General features: G+C 41.2%; 1 protein-coding gene across 2 annotated transcripts in view; it reads right to left on the bottom strand.

The window, feature by feature from the left end:
* Positions 1-26,285, bottom strand: part of LAMA3 (laminin subunit alpha 3) — a 125,842-nt gene that overhangs the window by 59,274 nt on the left and 40,283 nt on the right. For both annotated transcript variants that reach the window (XM_083623626.1, XM_083623627.1), the window contains 20 exons: positions 26,237-26,283; positions 24,975-25,074; positions 23,086-23,138; positions 21,797-21,902; positions 20,790-20,889; positions 20,186-20,342; positions 16,650-16,779; positions 13,920-14,062; positions 12,694-12,794; positions 12,454-12,607; positions 11,618-11,778; positions 10,809-10,917; positions 8,641-8,738; positions 7,694-7,865; positions 7,022-7,148; positions 6,789-6,928; positions 5,033-5,148; positions 4,538-4,749; positions 2,767-2,971; positions 1,488-1,632 (listed from right to left, as the gene is read on the bottom strand). In XM_083623626.1, the coding sequence (XP_083479752.1) occupies positions 1,488-1,632; positions 2,767-2,971; positions 4,538-4,749; positions 5,033-5,148; positions 6,789-6,928; positions 7,022-7,148; positions 7,694-7,865; positions 8,641-8,738; positions 10,809-10,917; positions 11,618-11,778; positions 12,454-12,607; positions 12,694-12,794; positions 13,920-14,062; positions 16,650-16,779; positions 20,186-20,342; positions 20,790-20,889; positions 21,797-21,902; positions 23,086-23,138; positions 24,975-25,074; positions 26,237-26,283 (2,576 nt within the window). The remainder of the gene's footprint in view (positions 1-1,487; positions 1,633-2,766; positions 2,972-4,537; positions 4,750-5,032; positions 5,149-6,788; positions 6,929-7,021; positions 7,149-7,693; positions 7,866-8,640; positions 8,739-10,808; positions 10,918-11,617; positions 11,779-12,453; positions 12,608-12,693; positions 12,795-13,919; positions 14,063-16,649; positions 16,780-20,185; positions 20,343-20,789; positions 20,890-21,796; positions 21,903-23,085; positions 23,139-24,974; positions 25,075-26,236; positions 26,284-26,285) is intronic.

The raw sequence follows: 26,285 nt of genomic DNA, 5'->3' as shown, positions 1-26,285 counted from the left end.
TTTATTTTTATTTTAAAGCTCTGCACAGATATCTGCAAAATATGCATTTTAAAATGCACTTGGATATCTTTGACCCAAGAACAACAATGTGTCAGAACACTCAGGAACTGTAAAAGCTGGTGAATAGCCAACTAATGTTCTGATTTGAAACTTAGTCCAAGAGGTTTGTTTTGGAATTTGCAAAGATCAACATACAACATACAATCGTTTAAAGTTTAAAGACTGAGCCCAACTATGTGTGTGATAGCCACTGTGTCAGAGAATTACAATAATACCAAATATATGTGATGTGCAGCTGATAAGACAACTAAATTAATCATCCTAGAAAAAGATAATTGAAACTCAAGGGATTGTTGAAAGTGAGCAGTTGCACTTGTACTTACTCTTGGAAATGATTGTTTGGAAGCACTAATAAAGTTTGGCAATGAACAGTTAGTACATCAAGTTAACACTTTATATACAGGACCACGTGCATATTCCTGAACTGCAGGGGGTTGGACTAGATGATCCTCAGGCTCCCCTTCCGGCCCCAAATTCTATGATACTATAAGCCAGAAACTGAATTAATGTGGGATCACAACTGAGTAATTCCCGCAAATCCATTGCTACATTCACTGAGCCCATGACTAGATGTTTAGTAGTGAAGTGGGCAGCTGGAATGAAGTTAGCAACATTCCACCAGCATTTGTCAACCAGAGTCCTAGAAATGTGCTAAGCAGTGCACACGAGATATTGGAGCAGTGTACACAAATATCCCCAGGACAATGGAAATGGGTTTTCCTAGAACCATTTGCACTACTGGCAGTAGAGAGTATTTAAGGGGGAGAAGGTTTTTACACAAGGGTTCCTCTTGATCAATCTGTATAGTAACAGAATCCAATGAAAGTGTTTCTATTGATTTCGGCGGGAGGTGAATTTGCTTCCCTCTGAAATAAGGGACGAATGGTGAAATAGACACTCAAGGAACAGCAGTGTTGCTACATGTTTCCTTCCGAGGCTTGATTGCAAACCAAGGTGTTGTACAGTGGTACCTCAGGTTACATATGCTTCAGGTTACATACGCTTCAGGTTACAGACTCCGCTAACCCAGAAATAGTGCTTCAGGTTAAGAACTTTGCTTCAGGAAGAGAATAGAAATTGTGCTCCGGCGGCGCAGCAGCAGCAGGAGGCCCCATTAGCTAAAGTGGTGCTTCAGGTTAAGAACAGTTTCAGGTTAAGTACGGACCTCCGGAACGAATTAAGTACTTAACCCAAGGTACCACTGTACTAACAAATGTTTCCTTGGAAAGCTCACAAGTGTTAGCTCCATTTAATAATTAACCATTGGTTTCATATTATGGTAATGCAGACATGGAAAGCGCTATACAGCTAATTAATAATTTTATTATTCCTTAAGAAATCATGGGAACAGTAATCATCACTAGTTAACTAAGGACAAACTCCTGGCAATTACAGTCGCACCAATTTTGAATGCAAAAGCACCTGACCTTACAGAGGCAAACTCCTGTCTGTGGATGACAAACATCTGGCTCTGTTCCTTCTCTGTTACATTTGCAGGGTTTGCAGTTTGGAAAACCATAGGAACCAGAAGCACATTGATCGCACCGTCGACCAGTTATTCCTATGCGGCATCTTCAGTAACAAAATAAAACCAAAAAACAATTTCTGAAAAAAGGTTTGCTTTTTTGGAAACTCAGTGAGCCAATGAGAGAGTCTTTATGTAACAGTATTAAAATCAGTGTATATGGTAGTTTTCCATTAGCAAATAAATATCACACCGTGATGTCATAAAATACTAGTGTTTCTTAGATATAATTTAGGCATCAAAGATGGACATGCTAAAACAAACATTTAGAAGTGTCAGCTATAGCTGAATGCTGTTCTTCAAGTGAGGACCTCATTATTAAAACTCATTGCTTTCTTTCACAGTGGTATACAGCAATGGCATTTTTTAAAATGTCTGAATAACAGATTAGCCTGAAGGACTAAACAAGGTTCAAAGCTCTGCTTGAAGTATACATAAGTCAAGTAAGATAAGAACTCTGCACACAGGTGAGGCACAATACGCACAGTGTTGAAGTGCAATATCCATACATCTTGATAATAAAAGCAAATTTGCACACTAAATTGGGACTTTGAGCTTTGGTGCACTGCATAGATCTGAAGCTGTGGAAAGACAGTAGCTCTGTGCCAGCAGACATGTGGCTGCTGACCAGCCCGAAGTGTATGTCGTTCAGAAGTCACATGTCTGTATGGTGCTAACCCAGCAGCCCCCATCCCATTTTCTTCTGGTTAGGTCCATAGGTAAGAGGGACAGGATCTCCTGTTTCCTCAGCTGATGCTTGGCAGTAGTAGCGTCTTTCTTCCCAAACACACCCAATCACCACCATAAATGATATAGGCCAAATGGCAAATTTGATTCATATGTGGGAAGTTCAAAATACTTATTCTTTCATCACATAATTTAATGCAGGCCAGGGAACTGTGGCTATTGGGTGGGACATAGATATTGTATATAAATAACAGCCGCATGCAGCCAACAATAGAGCATACCGTCTCCCACAAATTGTTTCTCAGAGTAAACCAACCTCTTAGCACACGCTAAAGCTCCTAGGCATTCCACTTTTCAGAAGTTAATTAACACTGCATAGATGCCTATTTTGAAGAAAAGGGCTTCTTGTCCCATCCCGTTTCTCTCCCTTGCATTCCCCACCCCACCCCCCCGAACGTGGAAGTTTAAACTGTAGTCTGATAATATGGACTTACTTGCACTGCCCAACAATTTTATCACATTCAGCATTTCCCGGATTAATAATGCCTTTCCTTGAGCAATTGCAGCCCTCGCAGCCAGTGAGGGGGTGATAGCCGAAGTGCTGCCTCACACACACTTCACATCTGGGCTTAACGGTTTGAGGAGGACAAATACACTTTCCAGTGATGTCATCGCAAAGTCGCCGCCCGCAGCTGCATGCTGGGATTGAGAAACCCATTTAACACATAATAATATTGTATACCAGTATATGCAAGTTCATCTAAATTTGAATAGAAGTTTAAAAAAAATCCACTAGAGCTTGTTTTGCCTCATATCAACTTTATCATATAATGGTCTTAAAATAGTTTAAAAAGTGAAAAATGAAACATATATATGCTACTGGAAGTAGTTCTTTGGGACAAGCACTAGGCTTTTCCGTCATACTTTCTAATTAGGTTTTTAAATAACAAACAGAAAAAGCACAATAAAAAACAATTAGAAAAAGACAACATCTCAGATATCTCATAAAGTACTGGGAAGAACGTGAAGGTGTAATTCTGCTGCCAGGCTTTTTTGAGGCGCAAGAAAGACTTGAAAGCCTTGCAGACAAGAAAGACTTGCAGCTGTACACAGACCTGGACCTCGAAACTGGAGAGACCAGCACCGCTGCACTGCCCTCTACCTCTTTCTCTCTACTGAGATCTGCCCAGTGTGTTCTCCACAGCTCTCCTCTGAAGCCCCATCTCTAAACCAGCTTCATGCCAGCATGGGACTTACAACTTAAATCAGAAATAAGGGGAAATGGTGAGAAGACAGGATGCCATATAACAGTTACAGCTATATGATAAACCACTATTTGAAACCATACACATAATGGCTTTCTTTGGGGGACATATATCTTGAAAGTGCATGTTTGTTGCTAGGAGCAGATATTGAGTAGGTGCAAATTGTGGCATGCACTCCTTTCAGAGCGGAGATCAGTACCCAGTCTCTCTCCATGTTAGAAAATGTGTCAAGACATATCTTTTCAACTGGCCTTTTAAATCAGTATTAGTGCTCCTACTACTGCGTGTAATGCTGTTAGTTATGCTTTATCGCTTTAATGCTTTTATGATACTGTTGCTTTATTGTTCTGCTTCGTTGTAAACTGTCATGACTAGTTTACAAAAAGGCAGTATAAAACTATTAACAGAAATAATGTTGATATTACTACAGATGCACTTGGATGTCACGTTACACTATTGTACAGCAAAACATAAATGAGCCTAGCCTCCTCTAAGGCTAGCTTTAAAAAGTCAGCTTCAAAAACCATGGTTTTAAAGTACCATAGTTAAATGTTAACCACAGTTTGTTGGTCTGGGCAGCAAGACAAACTGTGGTTAACAAAAAGCAGAGGAGAAAGCTTCCGAATGCTTACATAGAGAGGGAATTGGGGAGCATGTTAGTCCAAGAGGATACTAGGCTCGTTTACATCTTGCTAAAACATAGTTTAGAGTGACATCTGAACTCCAATAGTACAAGCATATATAATATAATTATTTCTCAAAAACCCACAAAGAGAGGGAACCAAGGCTTTTTGTGTAAATGTAATAGCTGCATTAGTATTTGCTTTGGTCATTTTAAAAAACCTGCATATAGATGACCACTGATAGGACAGGCTATAAACTTAAGGGAAATAAAACTGGAATGAAATACAGAATGAAACTTTAAACACTTTAGGCAACATTCCAAAAACATGTAATGCAGCACATGACCTCTCCCAACAGTTATTAAAGACATCCTTACGTTTGCAAAAGGGAAATCCATAATAGCCTGTTTGACACCTGCTACACTGGCGGCCAATGATGTGTTGTCTGCAATTGCACTGCCCTCCCACAGGGTTGCAAGTGCGGCTGGTGGCCCCATTTCTGTGGCAATTACAAGGCAGTGCTCCATCATTGTAGGCAGCTGCAAGTGACCTTGCAGACGTTCTACAGAATTCTGAGGAAGTGGCAGGGCTGTTAAAAGAAAAGAAAAAAGTAAACTGTGATTTGTAAAGCACCATGAACACCACAGTGGGCAACCTGTGGCCCTCCAGATGTTGTTCAACTACAAATCAAATCATTCTTGACCATTGGCTGGGGATGATGGGAGATGGAGTCCAACAACCTTTGGAGGACTACAGGTTCCCCATTGCAACATTACATAGACAGTGTAAGTAAAATAAATTAACTAGCTAACTGGCACCCATATAACAAATAACAGATGTGTTTGGTGTCGCAGAATATGAGGCTAACTTACTTAATGTAAAAACTGTTCCCACCACAATGATAGATGAAATCAAATGACTTGTCCACAGTGTCTTTCTGAAGAAGTCTATAACTGTAGCTGTCTGCTGGAACAGCCAGGACACGTTCCTTTAAAAATGATAAAGAAATGAAATGGTATGTTTAATCTTAAGTATCCAAGCACTGTTTCCAATTTCCATTCATTTCAACGCAATGTGTATGCAAATGGCACTTGCACTGCACTGATAGGAGCTCCAGAAAACAAGGGCCTTAAAGTATTTTTATTTTGCATACCACCCTCCATCTGAAACTTAACAACAGCCCATTAAACCCAATAAAATAGGAGAAATAAATAAAACATATCACAGCAGAGACAGAAAACACAACAGAATCTGGAGAAATAAAGCGGTTTTTCACTGGTGCCTAAAAGATGTTAATGTAGGGACCAGGAGGGACTCCCACAGGAGAGAGTTCCACAAGCAGGACGTCACAGTCTAAAAAGTCTTCTCCTCCATTGCCACCTGAGAGCTCCTGAGGAACAGCTTGATATAGTAGAAGCAGATGATTGGGGAGAAAGACATTCCCTCAAAATACAGAGGTCTCAAGCAGCGGAGGGCTTTAAAGGTGAGAAGCAGCACTCTGAATTGTGCTTAGAGACAGACCAGAAGCCAATGGAGCTCTTTAAAGATTTGGTGAAATGTGTTCCCAACCCAACATCTTGTCTCATTTGGTGCCACGGTGGCAATGCTTTGAACTGCTGTTTCTAAACAGTCTTCAAAGCAGGCCTTCATATAACAATAGCTGTAGACTGGAAATTACTAGAGGGTGGATAATTGTATTTTTTAAAAAATAATACTGTAATTCTAAACAACCAGCTCATTAAGCATACATCATGGGGATGTGTGGTTATAAGCACTAAAACATTTTATAATTATTAAGTCATAAAATATTGTAATTTGTCTATCTCTTTCCAGATAAAAGGAATCTTCCCTGGTTGAAAGAAAGCTGCAGCAGCTGCCTGCATAACTCAATGAAAACAGCTATACCACTGTTACCTATGCTTTGGGTAACTTTCCATTTAAACTATTACAATGTATATAGCATGTGGTGCTGTGCTTTTAAAAAGTTAGAAAATCACCATTGGTCTGGAATAGGGCTACAGATTTATTGACTGGGCAGTTTGATCATATTACATCTGTATGTTGTCAAACGCACTGGTTCCCAGTCTGTTTCTGAGCCTAATTTAAAGAACTGGCTTAACCTTTACAGAGATAAATAGGTTGAGACAATGTTCGCTGAAAGATTGCCTTCTCCCATAGGTACTTATCAAAATCTTAATATCTTTTTCAGAGGTTCTGTTCCAGGTGTCCTTGCCAAACAAAGTGAAGCAGGTAACCACAAGGGAAATGGCCTTTTTGGTAGTGGTATCCCAGTTATAGAACAACCATCCCTTCGAAGTTTGCCTGATGCCATCTTTGTGATTTTTTGGTGCCAGGGAAAGATATTTTTGTTCACCCAGGCTATTTAAATAATGTATGTCTTATGGTCTGGCCTGGTCCTCTTATGTTTTTTTAAAAAAGCAAACCTGTATTTTATATGTATTTTAAGTTTTTAATAGTTTGCATTGTTTCATACTGTAGTTTGATTTTTGCATTTGTTTTGTAATGAACTTCTGAATTGAGTGACAATATAACTTTAGTTAGTTTGTTAAATTAATAGTTTTTAAATAATAATAATAATTAAATTGTCTTGAACATAACAAACCCTACCAACACAAGCATTTTTCCATTAGGAATTTTCACAGTGACTGAGATATCGTGCTGAGGGATGTCAAGTTCAATTCGATTTTCTGCCATCACCAAACCTCGGCATCCAGCAATATGCGGACAAAATGAAGCATTATAAGACCCTAAAACAGACAAATGGAAAATAAAATAAAATGAAAACTGTGAAAACTCAAAACGTGCTAAAAATATCTAAACCCATGTAAAACCCAACTCACCTGACCAGAGTCGTCCTCCATCTACAGTCACGTGTACAGGAAATGTTGGGACTTCCAGCTGGTAAAACTGTATGACAAACACGTATCTGCCCAAATGCGTCACTCTCCCATGCAGAGTAATTTGGTTCTGTCAACATAAAAAAGTTTTGTGTTTTGAGCTTCATCCTATTTGTAGTCAAAGTGTGGCAAGGGTCAAGCCCCATCTTTCACACTACTGGTTATTCAACTTAGCACAACTGAAAGTGTGGGAAGGTATCCTATATAAAAAAGAATGTTACGTTTATGTACAGGATTGTATTTTTTTTTTAAAAAAAAATAATGCTAGAAATCTCGTTTGAATTCTCATCTTGCTAATTCTCAGATTGCTGCTTGAACCTAGAAAGCTGCAGTAGGGACTGTCCTTACAGGAAAAGAGAGGCACAGCTGGTGACTTCAAGAACTACTTCTTTCTTTCTGCACCAGCTTTTTGCCCAGACCTGTAGTGGAATTTAATATCAGAGCAAAAGCTCTGTAAGAGGCCAACGTATTGTAAATCATTTAAGAGAAACACCTGCAGTTGTGCAAGAGTTCAGCTGCATGCCAGATGATATTAACTTCTACAAATCAATTGACATAAACACAGCCAAGTCTGTGCTGGACTATGACCCACATTTAATTCAAAATGTTAAATACCTGTGAAGAAGTCAAAGTTACTCCCTTAGCTGTATGAGCAGATGGCAAAGGAGAACTCAGTGGCTCCTGGTATATCACATTTCTTTGCACTTCTGCAACCTGCCCATCCCTCAGAGCATCCAAGACCACGGCTGAAGGAGGCGTTTCATATTGCGAGGGGAGGCATGAAGCACTTTAAAAGGGAAACAGAATCAGAACATATACATGTATACACAGAAAAGGGAGTTCAAATAAGTGTGAAGCCTATACATTTCATTTTCAAATTGCTTGCTGCCTATTTACATTACTGTATTTACAACATACCCTGTAAGTGTCCCGGAAAAACAGGGACATCCCACTTTTCCCCTTGAGAGCATGGCGGCCATTTTGGGTGGCGTGATTTCATGCAGAGATCTCATCCCAAAAAACACTTTGGGGGGCACAATCTCACACAGTGCTCCAAAATACATGTTTTGGGGTGTCTGCTGTTGTGCAAGAGCACAGCCCGGAAGAAAGCATGTCTTTTGGGCTCCTTTATCTTGCGCAGGTCACATGATTCATACATGAACACGGCTGAGAAGATGCACATCCCGGTTTTAGGACAGTATGTTTACAACCCACAGAAATAACGAAATACACAAACAAAATGTACATTGTTGTGGTATAACAATTTAAAATGGTGGTGTGTGACTGTTTTAAATGTCCTGAGATGGAACATTTGTCAGAGTTTGCAAAGAAGCTAAAATAATTCAGACAAGCCAAATTTCTCAAGAGTGTTTGCACAGCTCTGGGCAAAGCCTTGCATATCTCTGCTAAGAAGAAAGCACGACTGAGATCAAATTATTCTTATTTCAGAATACATAGAGTGGCAGCAGCCTTGCTGTATGATGGGTACTGCAGTTATTCCCAGATCAGAAAGAACCTTAAGCCTTCTCTTGATGGAAGCAAAAGGGAAGGAAGCAGTTTACCTTGGATCAGCTGAATGGCCAGAAGTGGCAATGCAATATACTTTAGGTTCCAAGTACTCTATAGAAAAATCTTCCAGAGGAATAAGGCAAACTTTATGCTAGGAAACAAAGACGACAATGAAGGTTCTGTTATTTTCTTCTACCAGCTAAGAGCAGCATGTGAATAAGGCAGCTACAATATGTGAAAACAGCACACCATTTGTGCTGTTAAAGAAAGGAAGGAAGCAATTCAGTTTAGCAAAGAGGCAGCGCAGTGTGTGGAGACCTGTGAATGGAAGGCTTGTAAGCTACAGGATCCTGCCAAGGAGAGGGAGGACAGTGAGCTGAAAACCCCTTTCCATGACCACAGGGCCTTCTACAATCTCTTGCCTTCATTAGAAGGATTTGTGAGAAGCCATGAGGACAATGTGGTTGGCCAAGAGCTGCTACTCTACCATTATATGGGATTAGAAGTGTACGCTTTTGACAGTGAGTCACACAGCAGTGCCTTGAACTGCTCATTGGTCTTTACTAAGAATAGAAGCAAAAAATAAGCATTCAGCCTACTTTTACTGTTCAACCACAGTAAGATTATTCATTCCAACTCCATTTATTCAAAGCTGATAGTATTCCTGTGCAACTACAAAATGTGGACTGTATCCCAGAATTTGGCACATTGAAAACCTCAATTTACTTTTGAAGAAGCACAATTCTAATCCTGATGAATTCAGATAAATGTCTGAAAACACACAATGTGTACCTATTAGACGGCCATGTATCCTATCCATGTATCCTGCACAGGCTCTCATAAAGACAAGCTGAATAAATGCATGCAATTCAAGGACTGCCGCTAAAGGCTCAGAAACAAAAGCTGACCTCTTCTGATAGCTCCAGAATCCATCTTAAATTAGCCTCCCTTGGGAATAGTAACAGCCCCAGTCCTGTGGAACTGAGAGATCCTGTGGAACTTTGTTTGCCACTTTCCCAGAGGCAGGTAAAATATTTTCTTTTTAAGAAAGCCTTTGAGAATTCCTGAGAACAAACGGCTATTGCCCTGTGTTTTGTACTGTCTGCTCATATTTCAGTTATGGTGCTGCCATTTTATTCCACGATTTTTTCCATTCTGTTATTAAGTTGGAATTCATTAAGTGACTTTCTATACATTGCTTCTAACTTTATAAAGCTGTGAGAGATATCATACGAAACAGAAGTGCAGAAAGTGTTGAAAACAAACAAATAATAAATAAACCAAATGTCTAATAATGATTCAAGAAACAGAACAGCAAAACAATCTCGCTGACTAATCAGTGAGCCAAGAAATTAACTCCAGAGAAATTTTAAAAAGGGGTGGGGGAATCCCCTGGCCAACAGGATCTGGGTACACTTCCTTTCCAATTCTGGGTAACTTTACTAAGAGGAACATATCAATCTGTCATGCCCTTGGTCCATCTAACTTAGTATTGTCAACTCTGATTGGCAGTGACTCTATAGGGTTACAGGCAGGAATATTTCCCAGGTCTGCCTGGAGATGCCAGGGACCTGGAACCTTTTGAATGCAAAGCATGGAGCTCTGTTACTGAGCTATGGCTCTCCCCCTATTCAGCCACTATTTATTTTTTAAAGGAGTATTCAGTATGAATGTCCACAGTACCTTGCAACAAGCAGAAGTTCAACTCCTTCTGAATGCAACTATCAAGGAGCCGCATTCTATTCTGGCTTTTATCCCAGCGTTCTCCATATACATGCTAGCCAATGCATTGTTTTGAAAGCAGAAGGTGCAAGGGGATAAGTGAGGAAATATTTAAGTATCCAAAAGGTGGCAGCAAAGCTCTTATAACGAAACTTTTAAACCAATTTACTCACAAACCTATCTTCATAGCCAGTCCCTTTGCTTTGCATTTGGGAAGGCTTGAAAAAGACACATACGCACACATTTTTGTGGGGGGTATTATGGAACCGCACAATCACTGTGATCATTTGAAACCAAAATATGTGAAAGCCTGCATCACAGTGGCTGGCAGGACATTGATAATAATGGATTGTTGTTGTGGTCATTGTTATTTATTTATTTATATCCCACTTTTTTCCCTGGCAGGGACTCACAATGGATCCGGGTGGCAAGAGATCCCTTATTAGAGACCCCAGAGTAGCCCACCTGACCGGAAAAATATCACAGAACTGAAACTTACTAGGAGAAAATCTATTGCTGAAGCCCTGAGATGGAAGTTTGCATCAGCCAGAAGGTCATAAACTGCAACTCGGTGCATTTCATCAAGCACGACACTACGGCATAGAAAGCTGGAATAGATTTCAAAAGTAGTTAAAAACCATACTGGAACTCTTCCACCCCAAAAGAGTATTCTTCTTCTACCATTTGCTTATTTCCTCCAAAGCCAAGAAACAGTGAGTTATTTATCAGGATTGTACCATTTATATCTGGCTATTTTAAATCATGTTGATTGGAAAATAGGGAATGATCCGGGATAATCAATACAATCCAAAACAGGGAATTATGTTTGGAATTAAAGAATTAAGTTCTATGGATTAATGCAATGAAAATTATTTTTAAATCTAGTTACATCAGTATTTGAGTCCCTCAGATTATTCTGTTTTCTTTAGATGGAGACACACACATACCGCCCAATCATACACTATAATATAATTGTCATTAGATGAAGCATAGAGCACAAGAACATAGAAATTTGCCTTCTAATGAGTCAGACCACTGTTCTATCCAGCTCAGTATTGTCAACACTGACTGGCAGCAGCCCTCGAGGGTTTTAGGCAAGAGTCTTTCCCAGTTCTGCCAGGAGACAACAGGAACCTGCAAAGCACATGCCCTATTGCTGAGCTGCGGCACTTCCCCTACTCAATTCCCATTTATTTTAAAACAGTATTCAGAATGAGTACACAGTAGGCATACATAAGCAAGTTTAAAAAAAAAAGACAAAACAGATATTCAACCCAAACGGATAATTAAGTTTCCACATTTCCCCACCTGTATTTGCAGCTATATATATTGATTTTTGCCTCCATCACATTCCCAGGGGTGTCAGTCTTCACACTGCCAACATATACTCGATCATGTTCATTAGCATACTCAAGGACTACCACGTAGCGGCCAACTTGGGGAACTGTCAGCCTTATCTGCAGATCCACCTAAGAAAATTCGAACCACATTTGACGACTACCAAAATAACGATTGCAGGGGATGCCATCCATTTCCCAGGAAACGCTTTTCTCAAGCATGCAAGAGTTTCAAGAAAGCAAAAGGAGAGCTACATAATTCCTGAACGCCGAATCCCAAACCCACCAAAGCCTTTCCTACAGAAAAAGCCTTCCTTACCCTGCCCCCCAGAATGATTGCCCCATGGGTAAGTCACACAGCAATACTGCAGGGGATGTATGGAACTAAAGGTAAAGGACCCCTGACAGTTAAGTCCAGTGGCGAACGGCTCTGGGGTTGTGGCGCTCATCTAGCTTTACTGGCTGAGGGAGCCGACGTTTGTCTGCAGTTTTTCCGGGTCATGTGGCCAGCATGACCAAGCTGCTTCTGGTGAAACCAGAGCAGCGCACGGAAACGCTGTTTACCTTCCCGTCCAAGTGGTCCCTATTTATCTACTTGCACTTTGACGTGCTTTCGAACTACTAGGTTGGCAGGAGCTGAGACCGAGCAATGGGAGCTCACCCCATCGCGGGGATTCGAACCGCCGACCTTCTGATCAGCAAGCCCTAGGCTCTGTGGTTTAGACCACAACGCCACCCATGTGGAACTAGAATGTACGAAATTGACACATATGATGGCAGATTTACACACAAACAGAGCCATCTTACCTCTTGACCAGTGATATGAGACATTACGGGATGTTTGGCTGTTGGCTGTTGGGAAGCTACATTCCTGTACTCTCTTCTGTTCAAGGAAACTCTGACTTCTGAACCAAGCACACAGCAAAATCTGTCCAGTGGCAGGTGCTCATACTGTAAACAACTTTTTAAAAAGGACGAAGAGACACCATTAAAATCAAATAAAACAACCCAAGGCAATGGTCTCAATAATATAATAGGTGCACTAACTTATCTGTTTCTGCCTGTCCTGAATATGTGCAAGCCTCTGTAACTGGTAACTGCAGGATGGGGGCTTCATAGTAGTCACTAGGCAAAAGCACCAGGTAATCCTAACAGGACAAAACAATATTAACATAAGCGTATTTATTAAGCACATAGAAAACGATTATGTGAAAATTTCAACATAAGTTGCAAACAGAGTGGGTTCCTGTTTCCACAGAAGATTAACAATGCAAGCCCATGTATTCAGATATAAGCCCCCAGTTATTTTGACTTATTCCTATGTAAATGTGTATAGGATTGCTCCCCAAGAACACAGTCCTGTACTCAAGATCTTCTAGCTGAGGGATTTTAAGAAGTGGCAGAAGCCAGGAAACAATAGTGGATCTTGATCTATGGTGCCACATGTCCAATGGATTTGTATGATATTCTTCGACCTTCAGCCCTAGGTGCTGTTGGACTACAACTCCCATCATCTATAAACATTGGCTGGTGATGGTGGGAGTTGTAGTCCAACAACATCTGGGAACCTGAGGTGAAAGACTGGTGGAACTCTTCCAGTGTGCTAGTGGCACCATTCCATCCACAATTATATGCCAATGGAGTGGGGGGACGGACGGGGACAGGGTAGAGTTGTACATGTGAGGGATACATTTGTCCCAAATCCTATGCTCACTCAGACCAGTCATGCTGCTGACAGCATCATTTTATACTAACCCCAGACCTGGACAATAGAACTGAAAGCAGTCCCTCTGCCCACTCTGACACAGAATATGGTGTGATTCAGCACCCAATCACAGCACACAAGCCTAGCACAGAGAGACCACCACTCCACAGCTCATGAGGCTATATTTCTCTGACCTCATGTTGTGCACACTGAGAGGTCAAAAGGGGGAAGTTTGATGGGGGGGGCAGAGAAGAGAAAGGGCACTCTGCACAGAAGGAGACCATTTCGCACAAACCAGTCCACCCTCACACAACACACATAAACTCGTAAGAGGAGCTCTGCCTCAGGACTCCAGGCACAACCAACTGACAGTAACCTCCACTTCACCAACTGGGGTTTTCAGAACCAAGCAAGTAAGAAGAAGGGGAACACAAGTTGCAAAATGTAATATCTGTGATAGCCTTCCACCCCCCCTTTCCCCCTTTTTTGCTATATATGAAAACTCTGTTTTGACTGAACTATACTGCACTAACATCCTTCCCCCTCGTTATTTTAGCAAACATCTTACCAAAAGGACTCCCTCTGCCATGATTTTAAAAATCCAAGTTCCAGGAGTCAGTGAAAATGCATCTGCAAAGCTCTTCCCTGGGACAGTGACAAAAGCAGGTTCTTTACTGGGTGGGAAGACCACACCTTTGCTCTGAGGAGTCCCTGCCAGCAAACAAGAAAATAATAATAATAATTTTAAAAAAACACTCCTTGATGACTCATAAACCAACATTTTTATTAATTAAAACGAGATAAGCAGCAAACTGAAAGAGCAGGTGCATCCCCCTGCCTGCCCAACCATGTACAGTGGTACCTCAGGTTACATATGCTTCAGGTTACATACACTTCAGGTTACAGACTCTGCTAACCCAGAAATAGTACCTCGGGTTAAGAACTTTGCTTCAGGATGAGAACAGAAATCGTGCTCCAGTGGCGCGGCGGCAGCGGGAGGCCCCTTTAGCTAAAGTGGTGCTTCAGGTTAAGAACAGTTTCAGGTTAAGAACGGACCTCTGGAACGAATTAAGTACATAACCAGAGGTACCACTGTATGTACCTGCAACTCAAGACAACACTTCATGTGTCTGAAAAAAGGGACTGTAGCTCACGAAGGCTTATGCCATAATAAATCTATTAAAGGTTACCACATGACATTTTTTAGATTTACACTTTTTGTGGGGGGGACGCTGGGTGGCCAGCTAAAGATTATGTGTGAAGAGGTTCAAAGTGTGTGACAGACATATTACTGCAATGTACTGCAATAGACTGTATGAGGTATGAAATTAAGATCCAGCCAAATCCCACGATATATGCGATCCACATTCTGTAACAGGCCATGAAACCATCCTGGGAAATATCTGTCAGAAGAACTAAAAGTGGCAAGCAAGCTATTAATAAGCTAACATTTTCAATGAACAATGGCTTATATATACATTTTTTAAGGAACCTAACGGTACCTGTTTTTAAGTCTAGCAGCAGAGGTCCTTCTCTAAATATCCCTGCCACTCTGTAGGCTTTCATAATAATAATTACTATTATTTACATGCCGCCACCTGATTGGGTTTTCCGGAGAGCCAGGTTTTAGACTTCTTTTTTTTTTTTTAAAAAAAAAAGATTGCCCAGGATTTAAATTGATTTTCTATCTACTGCTTTTTGTATTTTTACTGTTGCTATAATAACTGTCTTTTTACTATGGGTGGCACTGTGGTCTAAACTACAGAGCCTATGGCTTGCTGATCAGAAGGTTGGCAGCTCAAATCCCCGCGACGGGGTGAGCTCCCGTTGCTCGGTCCCTGCTCCTGCCAACTTAGCAGTTCAGAAACACAAAGTGCAAGTAGATAAATAGGTACTGCTCCGGCGGGAAGGTAAACAGTGTTTCCGTGCGCTGCTCTGGTTCACCAGAAGCGGCTTAGTCATGCTGGCCACATGACCCGGAAGCTGTACGCTGGCTCCCTTGGCCAATAAAGCGAGATGAGCGCCGCAACCCCAGAGTCGGCCATGACAGGACCTAATGGTCAGGGGTCCCTTTACCTTTACCATAACTGTCTTTTTACTGTTGCAAAAACCAGCAGCTGAAATTGCTTAATTAGCAAAGTTAGGGTTTGTCTGATCATTTGCTTTAAGATGACCAAGCTGATAATTCTTTACTCAGTACAGATCTTGAAGCAAATGAAAATGAGGAAAAGTCATAGCCCTCGTGTTGTCAGGGCAGTAACTCTTTCCTTTACTTCAGCCTGACACTCTTCAAATCTAGGGCTGAGCAATCTGTTTGGCACTAATTTCTAGGCTGGAAATTTCTGCCACCACATATTTATATGTCTCTTCTGTAACCAGGCATTCAGTATTTTTTTTTTTTTAAATCAGGGCCATGGCCCACTAGCATCAAGTGAGGAAGATTCTCTGACAAGATGGGATATAGCAGCAATGAATTTCTCTCTGAAGTTCTTCTGCCTTTACAATGTTGCTAATCTGTGTGCTCAGATGTCTTGATCAAATAAATTTATTTTTAAAATTTGAAACACAGTCTTCCAATGTTTGACACATGCATGCTTATGTGCACACATAAAGTATATTATTACTACTACAACTACCTTGCCCCCCAGCACATAGCAGACCCTAACAATAAGGAAGTGCAGAAGTACCAAACGAGGCTGATGTAAATCAGGGGTGGGTGTCCTTTTCTAGCAGGCCAAACTTGATAGTTGGGCAGGGCCTCCCACTTGCCTATCACCTGATGTCCCTTTGATGCCATGTGATGCTGTACTTTGATATCCCAAATAATCAGGATTTCAAAGGGCAGTGCTATTTGACAGACTTGTAGCTGAAACCCTTGATAGACTTGTAGCTGAAACCCTCTGGAAACTCAAGCATGACTAGGAGGGCTCTCTGACAGCCCTGAAAAGACAGCTGGTTTTGTCTCCTCTGATCACCTAATGGGCAATGGGTGGGAGTGCTTTTCGGAAGCATCAGCTGCCTATGTGCATCCAGTGCTTCCAATAGGAGCGACCAGGTATGCTCAACCAAATTTGGGCAGGCAAGAGTGTGCCTTGTTCCAATGAAGGAACAACAAGGAGCCCACTTTAAGCTCCTGCTTGCTCCTTTGAAGCCCCGCCTTTACTCACCCCACACCAGACAACATGTAGGGTGGGCGGGTGGGCATGGCATAAAAGAATCTTTTAGTTCAACAGAATTCAGTGCATGAAGACACTTTGCAACTACCTGCTGAGTTCCGCTGCCATTTTGCTCTACCTACCTTTACGAAGCCGAGAATAAGCGATTATGTGGCCAGATACCGCAGCAGTTCCAGGATTAATATACCTCAAGATAACACGAAATAAACGGAGGTTTGATTTCTCCACGTTCAGAGTTATCCTTACTTCATTCTGTAAAATGGGAGGTTAATAAACAAGGAGGAAAAAGCCATAAAGTACCAAAAGGATAAATCTTCAGAAGCTGTGCAAGCAAAATACACAATTCCTACAGGGGGAAAAATAAGAATAACAAGTACCACGCATATAGACAGAGACATTTATGCGGAAGGAAAAGCATTTTCTCGCATAAGGAAGAGAAAGACAGGCAAACCTAGCAAGAAACGTAATTCACTTACAAGTGTTATTAGGGCCAAAATGTTTCCCCTCAGCAATTGAGATCCTCCCTCTACAGCTTTTTGAAACCAAGGTGACATAGTGCAGTGCTAGGTGGAAGAGCTTAGGAGAAGCCACAGTGACAGGTACTACCACCTCTGGCTGGGGAAAAAAGAAGCAAAGAAGAGGACAGGAAAGCATATTATTTTAATACTACTACCCAAAAGGCAGAAAATGTCTAGAAACATTTAGCAAATGTAACACGGCAATCAAAAAAGTTATGGTGGGTTTGGATGAAACACAGGTCTAAAGAAGTTCTCTTCTTACTGATCCTCACTGTGAATGATATCCTGATGAATTCGGAAGGATAACAAGTTTTGGCTGTACTATGGTCCGCATTTTTACGGCTGCACTCTTATACACACTTACCTGTATTGTTTGCTCCTGTGTTTCTGAGAAGACATGCATATCATTGCTCTGTTAAGCTGGCATAGTACTGTGGTGTCCATGTGGCATGGCTTAAGGATAAGAACTGTGTTAAAAGATGTGTGCTAATGTTAAATCATGGATGATGTACCTTGCACTTCTCCAATCTATTTTAACTTGGCATTTGAGATGAAGGTTTTCCATGTATTAACTTTAGGGTTGCCAAGTAACTACTACCTAGAGAATCCAACTGGATGTCAACGATGCAATGGAAAGGTTTGAAACCAGATGACTGAAGTTCATTTGGCATATGCCTAGAGTTCCATGCATTATTTAACTTATTTGGTTCGATTATTCTTCCTCACCCTTTTTCTATGCATCTCCTATTGGTTTTTCATCGGTGATCACCAACTACAGAATCACTGCAGCAAGGAGAGGGAGGAGAGATGCTTGGGGTGGGGATGTCAGCATTGCTTCCCTTCCTCCTCTAACAAAAGCTTCAAAAATGAAGTTGACTTAATGGGAACAAAACAGGAAATGCTGAGCTGCTCTACTATCTAAAATTAGTATAAAAAAGCCAAAAATGTTCTTCTCTGGATCATCTTAACTAGGCATTTTCTGGGGTCTGATCCAGGTTTCTTAAGAGCATGCTCTGTTTTTGAAGGCTAGGAAAAGCAGAGGGGGGAAATGGCAATGGAGAAGTTGTAGTTCATAAATTTGTATTTTACCCTTGTAAAATTCTGACACGGTTAACAGAATTTAAAAGAATAACCCTAAGGGAAAACCCTAGGTTAAGAGGAGTAAGGCATACAAATGAATGAAGATTAAGCAGAAGGAATCCGTTATATATCATGCTACTCCAACAATCTCTCTGAACGCGTCCCCAAGGATGAACAAGCATCAGTTGGTGAAATAAAACATATTCGCCAAAAAGATGCCAAGGCAGCACTTACTGAATACATTCCTCCAATTTTTTCTGTAATGCCCACAAATTGAGAATCACAGAATCATAAAACTGTAGAGTTGGAAGGGACCTTGAGGGTCATCTACTCCAACCCCTGCAATGTAGGAATCTCAGCTAAAGCATCCCTGACAGATGCCCATCCAACCTCTGCTTAAAAACCTCCAAGGAAGGAGAGCCCACCACCTTCCAAGCAAGTCTGGTTCACTGTTGAACAGCTTTTACTGCCAGAAAGTTATTCCTGTTGTTTATTCAGAATCTTCTTTCTTGTAACTTAAAACTATTGATTCAGGTCCTACCTTCCAGAGCAGGAGAAAACAAGATTGCTCCATCTTCCATGTCACAGCCCTTTAGATATTTGAAGATGGCTATCATATCTCCTCTCAGCCTCCTCTTCTCCAGGCTAAACATGCCCAACTCCCTCAACTGTTCCTCATAAGGCTTGGTTTCTAGACCCTTAATCATCTTGGTTACTCTCCTCTACACGTTCTAGCTTGTCAATATCCTTAAATTGTGGTGTGCAGAATTGGACACAGCACTCCTGGTATGGTCTGACCAAAGCAGAATAAGAGTGGTACTATGACTTCCCTTGATTGGAACACTATACTTCTGTTGATGCAGCCTGGAATAGCATTAGCTTTTTTCTGCTGCTGCTGCTACATCACACTTTTGACTGATGTTAAGACCCCTAGATCCTTTTCACATGTATCACCAGCAAGCCGGGTGTCGCCCATCTTATATTTGTGCAGGTGGTTCTTCCTGCCTAAGTATCGAATCTGACATTTGTCCCTACTGAAATTCATTTTGTTAGTTTGGGCCCAGTTCTCCAATCTGTTAATGTCATCTGGAATCTTGATTCTGTCTTCTGCAGCATTAGCTATCTCTCCCAGTTTGGTATCATCCCCTGAATTCCTTCATCTAAGTCATGTATAATTGAACAACAATGGGTCCAGGAGAGAACCCTGTGGCACCCAACTTGTTACTTTTTCCCATGATAATAAGGAACATGAGTGAGCACTCTTTGGGTTCAGCCAGTCAACGAGCTACAAATCCTCCTAACAGTTACCTCATCTAGCCCACATATTGGCCTGACAGTATAAGGCAGCTTCCTATGTTCCTACTCAATTGTAACAAGCTTAGGGCAAGTCTAAAAATATTCACTTATGCCTCACAACTCCAGCTACTACACCTAGGAAAACTTGCTATATGGATCATCTCAATCACATGGGGAGTTTCTACAACTACAGTGGATTTCCTGGAAGCATCCGTCCCTGGTGTGGATATATCTCCAAGTGACTGGAAGGAATCACATGGCAGACTGGAGCCAGTGGTGGTGTAGTGGTTAGAGTGTTGGACCAGGACCTGGGAGACCAGGGTTTGATTCTCCACTTGGTCATGAAGCTCACGGGGTGACCTTGGTGGCCAGTCACAACCCCTCAGCCTAACCTACTTTACTGGGTTGTTGTGAGAATTAAATGAACTATGTAAGCCACCTGGAGCCCCATGGAGACAAAGCTGAGGTATAAATTCAACAAATAAATAAAAATAATAAACTGCTGCAGAAAATGCAAGAGGGCATGTGGAGTCAGCACTTAGAAGATCTCCCCACAGAGAAAGGGTAAATGCATAAAGCAGGCTTTGCTGAAGAATGTTTCCTTCACACCCATTATAAACTTTTAAGAAAGAAAATAAGTTTAAGTATATGTGGGATCAACTTCTTCTGGCCTCTTCTATAATCCGGCAGGACCAAGGAAATGAACTCACATCTTCTTCCCAAGGTTATTTCACAAAGTAACATCTGGTCAGTTAAATACATACTTGTACTGAGGACATCTGTGCATAACCTCGCCAGCTAAAGCCAGGAAATTCTTGAAGATCATAACCAAACCGGATTCCTCTTCCGTTAGGAGATGTACCATCTTCAACTTCAAACTTCATGTGATGTAAATCAGGTAAGTAGTAGTCCTTTTCAGGCCTTTCATAAATACAAAAATGAAATGGCAGGCAATGCTTTTATTTTCTAAAAATGTTTCATTTGCTACATATGAAAAATAGACATAACACTTAAGAACTGGCCTGCTGGATTAGACCATATGGCATAAGTTAAGGAGGGAGGTGGCTAAACAAATCCTCTCCATACTACTACCACCAAGGTGAAGTCACAAAGAGCAGAACTTGGCCCTCACAGAACTTGGCACTCACTGTTGAAAGTAGCTGGTTAATGCCAGATTACCAATCAAGTGTTGATGAATCAGCACAAAATCTTAAGGAAGTTTTGATGCTGTATTGTGTTTTTAATATTTGATTGGAAGCCACCCAGAGTGGGTGGGGAAACCCAGCCAGATGGGCGGCGTATAAATAATAAATTATTATTATTATTGGGTTTATTGGTGCCTAAGCTTCACTTTTCCATCTTACTTACTCATTGCAGGATTTTCCAACCATGTGCCTTCTGCACTGGCAATCACCCGACAGATCATCACACACACGGCTTATGGCCCCTCCCACGTCACATTTGCACCCTGCGAGTAAAGGAAAGAACCAAACTTTTTAAGCAAAAATATATGATGCCAGAAGATAGATTTGTAGGTTTTCTGGGATAAAGAGATGGGAAGAACACTCTCTGCCTTTCCATAAATGACTTTAGTGCCGCATTGTTTATGCTCGAGATCAATTCTCAAAAATGTATATGTATGGCTTTCTGCAGTGGGCTGGCACAGCCCCAGAGTCATCACAGCAGATGCTCAACAAAGTACCTGTATAGATACAAAGTCACCTCTCCATCTCTCACACACAATCAAGAGCTAGGAAAGAGCAGAGGAGGAAGAACTGACATTGCCCCAATTGCTATGGCTGTTTTACCACAGGTCACTGTTGGAATGAGTCCCTGTTTCTGAAGGGAAAGAGTAGCATAAACAGAATGAGATAAGCAGGGACTCATTAAAACAGTAGTCTGTTTTCTATTTATATCCCTTCTTTCCTCCAAGGTAGCTGACATAGTTCTCCGTCCTGCATTTTATCCTCACAACAACCCTGTGAAGCAGGTTAGACTGAGAGACTATGACTGGCTTGAGGTCATGAGGTGAGCTTCAAGATTGAGGGGGGACTAGAACCTTGGTCTCCCAAGTCTGGGTCGCTAAGCACTACACCACACTGACTCTCAAAAACTCCGCACTGGCAACACAGTAAGTGCGCAGTAATCAGGAGTGTGAACACAGCTTAAGGCCATCATTTGAAAGAGTGATCTGTGTTGAAGGAAGCAGATATTTAATACTGAAAACTTGCCCACTGTTACTTACCAAAATTTAAACAGAAGACTCACATTGGTAAGAAGCAATAATAAAAGTTCATATGCAAATATGTTATATAGGAGTGATTTGAAGACTGTTTTTTAGAAACATGTCCTGTAGTAACTAAACCACATTTTACCTTGACATCCAAAATAATTATTGTCTTCTAGGCCATAATAACCATCTTCACAAGTATCACACGAATCTCCACAAACGTTAGGCTTGCAGTAACATTCACCATCCACCTATAAGGGGAAGGGAGTGGAGAAGCTTTCAAGTTTTCCTTTGATACATTTCTTATTTCAAAAGAGTCTTTAGTAATGACCTAAAATATTTTTAAATAGGCATGAATGGATGGTTGTGGCATTAGGTGGGAGCTGGTTTGCAAACAAAGAGATCACAATATAGGAAAGGAAAGAAGCCAAATGTCCCACTTCTGCAGGATAGCCTTATGGGGAATTATCTCCCAGGTTCTAGTCTAGTGATGGGGTCTTTGAGCCACTGTTGGACTCCAAATCCCAGCATTCCCAGCCAGCACTGTCATGGATAGGGATGGAGCCCAATAAAATCTGTGGGGCCCTGTTCTAATAGAAGCCTAGAGTGGGAAGTTGCTCCTGTGATATGCCAGATTTGAAGTCAGCCAGTCACGGGTAACTTTGGCAGGGTGAGGGAGCTCATTTATAAAAATTAGCTAAACCTGACACCAACTTGCTAAGCAAGCTACTTGGGATACAGATATGAACATTTACATGGGAGTAGTTCCTATTTAATTCAGTATTGTATTGTATTGTATTGTATTGTATTGTATTGTATTGTATTGTATTGTATTGTATTTAGGTAGGCTATTTTTCGATTGCCTAATAACAAAGCTTCTCTAGGAGGCTTACAATGTAGACCAAAAATTCAAAAATAAAAATATTACAATATAAGCTAACAAATAAAACACAGCAGATCAAAATGTAGAGAAAGGGATAAACAGAGAGAGGGATAAAAATGCACAGAATTAAACCAGTTTTAAAAGAGGGAGCGGAGAAATAAAATTCACTGAGCTAAAACTAGGTTGTCATCCTGTTTGCCTGGCAATGAAAAGACATTAGGGTAGGTGCTAGGTGGGTCTCTCTGGGGAAGGCATTCTACAAACTAGGGAGTCACTACTGAGAAGGCTTTTTCACTCATTGTCATTTGCAGTTCCTCACCTGGAGGGGACATTCATGCATGTCACAAAGGACTCAGAAATATGAAAAGCAAAGTTTTAAATTGGGCCTAAAACGCAAGACTTGCACCCAAGCAACAAAGAATATTGGGATGCCAAGGTCCCTTCCCACCCACACATTTGGGGCTGTAGACCAGTGTGAGAACTGGGGCTTGATGTGGATTTGCTCAGCCAAAAAAGTTGAATAACGCATAGTGAAAACTGAATATTTTTACCTGCCGACACTCTCTGACTCCACTCAGTGTTCCAGATGCCTCACACTGGCACTCTGTAAAGGCAAACGTATCCACCTGAAACCTTTTTCTTAGAACCCTTTATATGATTGACATCTGCTGGATGAGCGCTAGACAACAGGCATGCCTAAAGGAACTCTCTGCCTTTTAAATTATAAGACCAAAATCCAGAAAGACTTCAGGTTCATATAATACTCTAACTTGGAATGCCTACCTGTGGTGAGATGAGCCTGTCTCCCTTCTCCAGCCCCATCTGGAGAGCAAACTCCTGAACTAGGAGATAGCATCTGTTTGAGTGGAAGCTCCCTCTGATTTCACAATCTAGACCCTTAATGAAAACAAGCCCAGGATTACACAGACAGGGAGATTCCACTTTAAAATAAATGTGGGCTGTTCCATTTCAGGTATTAAGTTCTTGATGGAGGAGGTACACATGAGACAGAGATATGCTCCTGATTTTCCCCAAACATAGAAATTCTGGGGGGTAAGTATCTTGCATGTGTTCCTGCTAGGTTGACTATCTGTTATCTTCCTTAGTAATTCTCCTGGGGCTATGAAAACCTTACCATCACAACCTCTCTCCAGGGAATCTTTGCTGACCTTGCCACATTCTGTTACCATGTAAGTGGAATTCAGTATTAATAATTCCTTTATCTTTTGCTAGATTGGTGGAGGCACGTTACCATAAAAGTGACATGAATGTTCTTTGGGGGGAAAGCTATTTTAAGACTCCTTTCCACACAGCAAGCTGTCTAAAGTCTAGACCTATCAGATACACTTTGGGCATTGCTGAACATTTTGAAAATGCTTCCAGTTATTGTTCTACTTATTTTCCATGTTCTGCATCTCAACATAACTCTAGGCAGTCCATGAAAAAGGCAGGTGTCTTCCAGAAAACTACCAACAGGAGGCTTCTTGGACAAGTAAATAAACAATTTTCTCCAAGCAAAAAGGCCTCACTCTGTGCCAAATGAAACACTATATTGAGGGTGCAATTCTATAGCCCTTGAACCTGGGAGTTAAGTTTCATTGAACTTAAGAGGACTTACTTCTGAGTAAATATTTACAGGAATGTGCTGCAAAAGCATGCTTGCATTTGTGTATTTCTAATTTTATTTTTAAATAGCAGCTGTAGATGACCCTGATCCAGATCAAGACTGTAGTGTATAGGAAAAGAGGCTTAAGCCCTTTATTCTGTGCCATTTTCACGATAATCCGGGCCCCAAAAGGCTGCTATATGAGTTTTGCAAGTGTATGTTGCCTAACTCTGCTAAATTTACATCAAGTGATTCTGCAGAACAGAATTTGGCTATGCATCATTAGGCATCTGTGTTACTAATGGGAAACAGAGTGGTGTTTTTGGTTTTTTTTTAAGCAACTGCAAGAATACTGGTTTGTTTGATACTCTCAGCCTGTGAGAATTGTGCTTTCACTAAAAGAGAGCACAAAACCTGCGATATACAAGGCAGCTGAATCCAAAGCCAATGGTTTAAGACTGCACAGTGAAGGCCTTCGCAACCATGTCCACATCCGTGTCAGTCAGTGAAGCCCCTTTGGAACCTCAAATGTGTACAGGTGCTATCATTTTCTTAGGGTTGCTATATAAAAGATAATAGTGGCAGGTCTGGAGGGCCTGGACTGGGCTGAGAACAGGAAAAAACCACAGGCTTTATTTTTATAATATAACATGAGGTGTGTACAGTGCTTTTTTCTTTTAAAAAATGTTTAGAGGTACTGTCATGTTCCTACTCATATTGAAATACTGCCCCTCAATGAGGCCAAACGTAGATTCACAAAATGTTTAGGGGTGTGCGTACCCCTGCGTTCCCCCAGGAAAGAAAAGCACTGGGTGTGTATCAACACAGCCTTACCTATACATCCATACGGGTTTTCTCTGGCCAGATGCCAGTAAAGTGGTTTGCAAATGCTACAGGTTGGACCTTCTACATTTTGCAGACACCGGCAATCATCCTAATGGACAAAGGGAATAATGCATATGTCATGACAGGGTCTTGACAAACTAGTACAGTATACAGCTTTGAAATACACATAGGAAATGGGAGATGGAGAACAGTTTTACAGATGGAGAATCCAGACTTAGAATTAGTAAGTTGTCTGAAGATACACAATGGACAGAATTCACCTAACGAGTTCCATCAGCAGAAGTCCTGCTCATACAACAGGACTTCCCCCCTCTCCTTCCCCTGCAACCCCTGAAATTGGCTTGGAGAACCCCCAGAGACAGCCTACAGGGAGAGGAGAGGGGAGATTGTTTCATCTGGCAAGCTGCAACGCTTGCACTGATGGGACATTCCACCCGATACAACCCCAATACAATGGTCTGTAGCTGCTAGACTATACTAGTTTGGATCCTTGCGTGGCTCAGCATGTGACTGGAGGAGCTGAAGGAACCTATCCAAACTCTGAGAAAGTGCCCACCCCCACCAACTCACAGCTGCATCCTTCCAACTTGCAGGGTGTACCCTTAGAAAATATGTTTGATTTCTTCATGCTTTTTAAATTAATATTTTTATACAGCCCATCAATAAAGTCCACTGGACAATTTACATTAAGTTATGGATCAATAAAACACACACACACACAAGATTATCAAAAACCTGTTTGAGTGGGGAACAGTCTTACACCTCTTTGCTCAATGGAACTAATGGGATTTGAGCAGAACAGAGGCAAATTCACTACAGAACATTTCCCTGTTATGTATGTATATTGTCATCAAATCTCACAAGTAATAATATTCACACATTTGATATTAGGAGATATGACAAACATTCCATTTCTCCTACGCTTATGAACTAAGTTCCTTATCTAAAAGTCACTTACTGGAGGAGTCTCCTCCCTGGGGCTACGATGCCTGTGAGGACAACTTGCCCATGCCCACTAACTAGCAACGGAAAAGGGTGGAGAACCAGTCATTCAAGCCCTAGCAATGTGGCCTTGTGTTATAATTGTAGATGCCACAGTCAGGTTATTTAGCAGGATAGGTGCTAATGTGTTGCCAGCTATTTGTTTCTTTCTCATATAAATCCACTGTTAGGAAAACGAAAGTTCAATGAATTATGGCCTTTGAATGACAATTCTATTATGTAATACAATTCTATTATGTAATACTTACAGAATAAGAATCCATGGTTCCTGCTGGGTCACATTCGTTGCTGTTTCCT

Source organism: Podarcis filfolensis (genome assembly GCF_964270895.1).
Source record: "Podarcis filfolensis genome assembly, chromosome: 7".
Classification (NCBI taxonomy): Eukaryota; Metazoa; Chordata; class Lepidosauria; order Squamata; family Lacertidae; genus Podarcis; species Podarcis filfolensis.
Note: the sequence above shows the minus strand (reverse complement) of the source record. Positions and strands in the feature narration are given on the sequence as shown.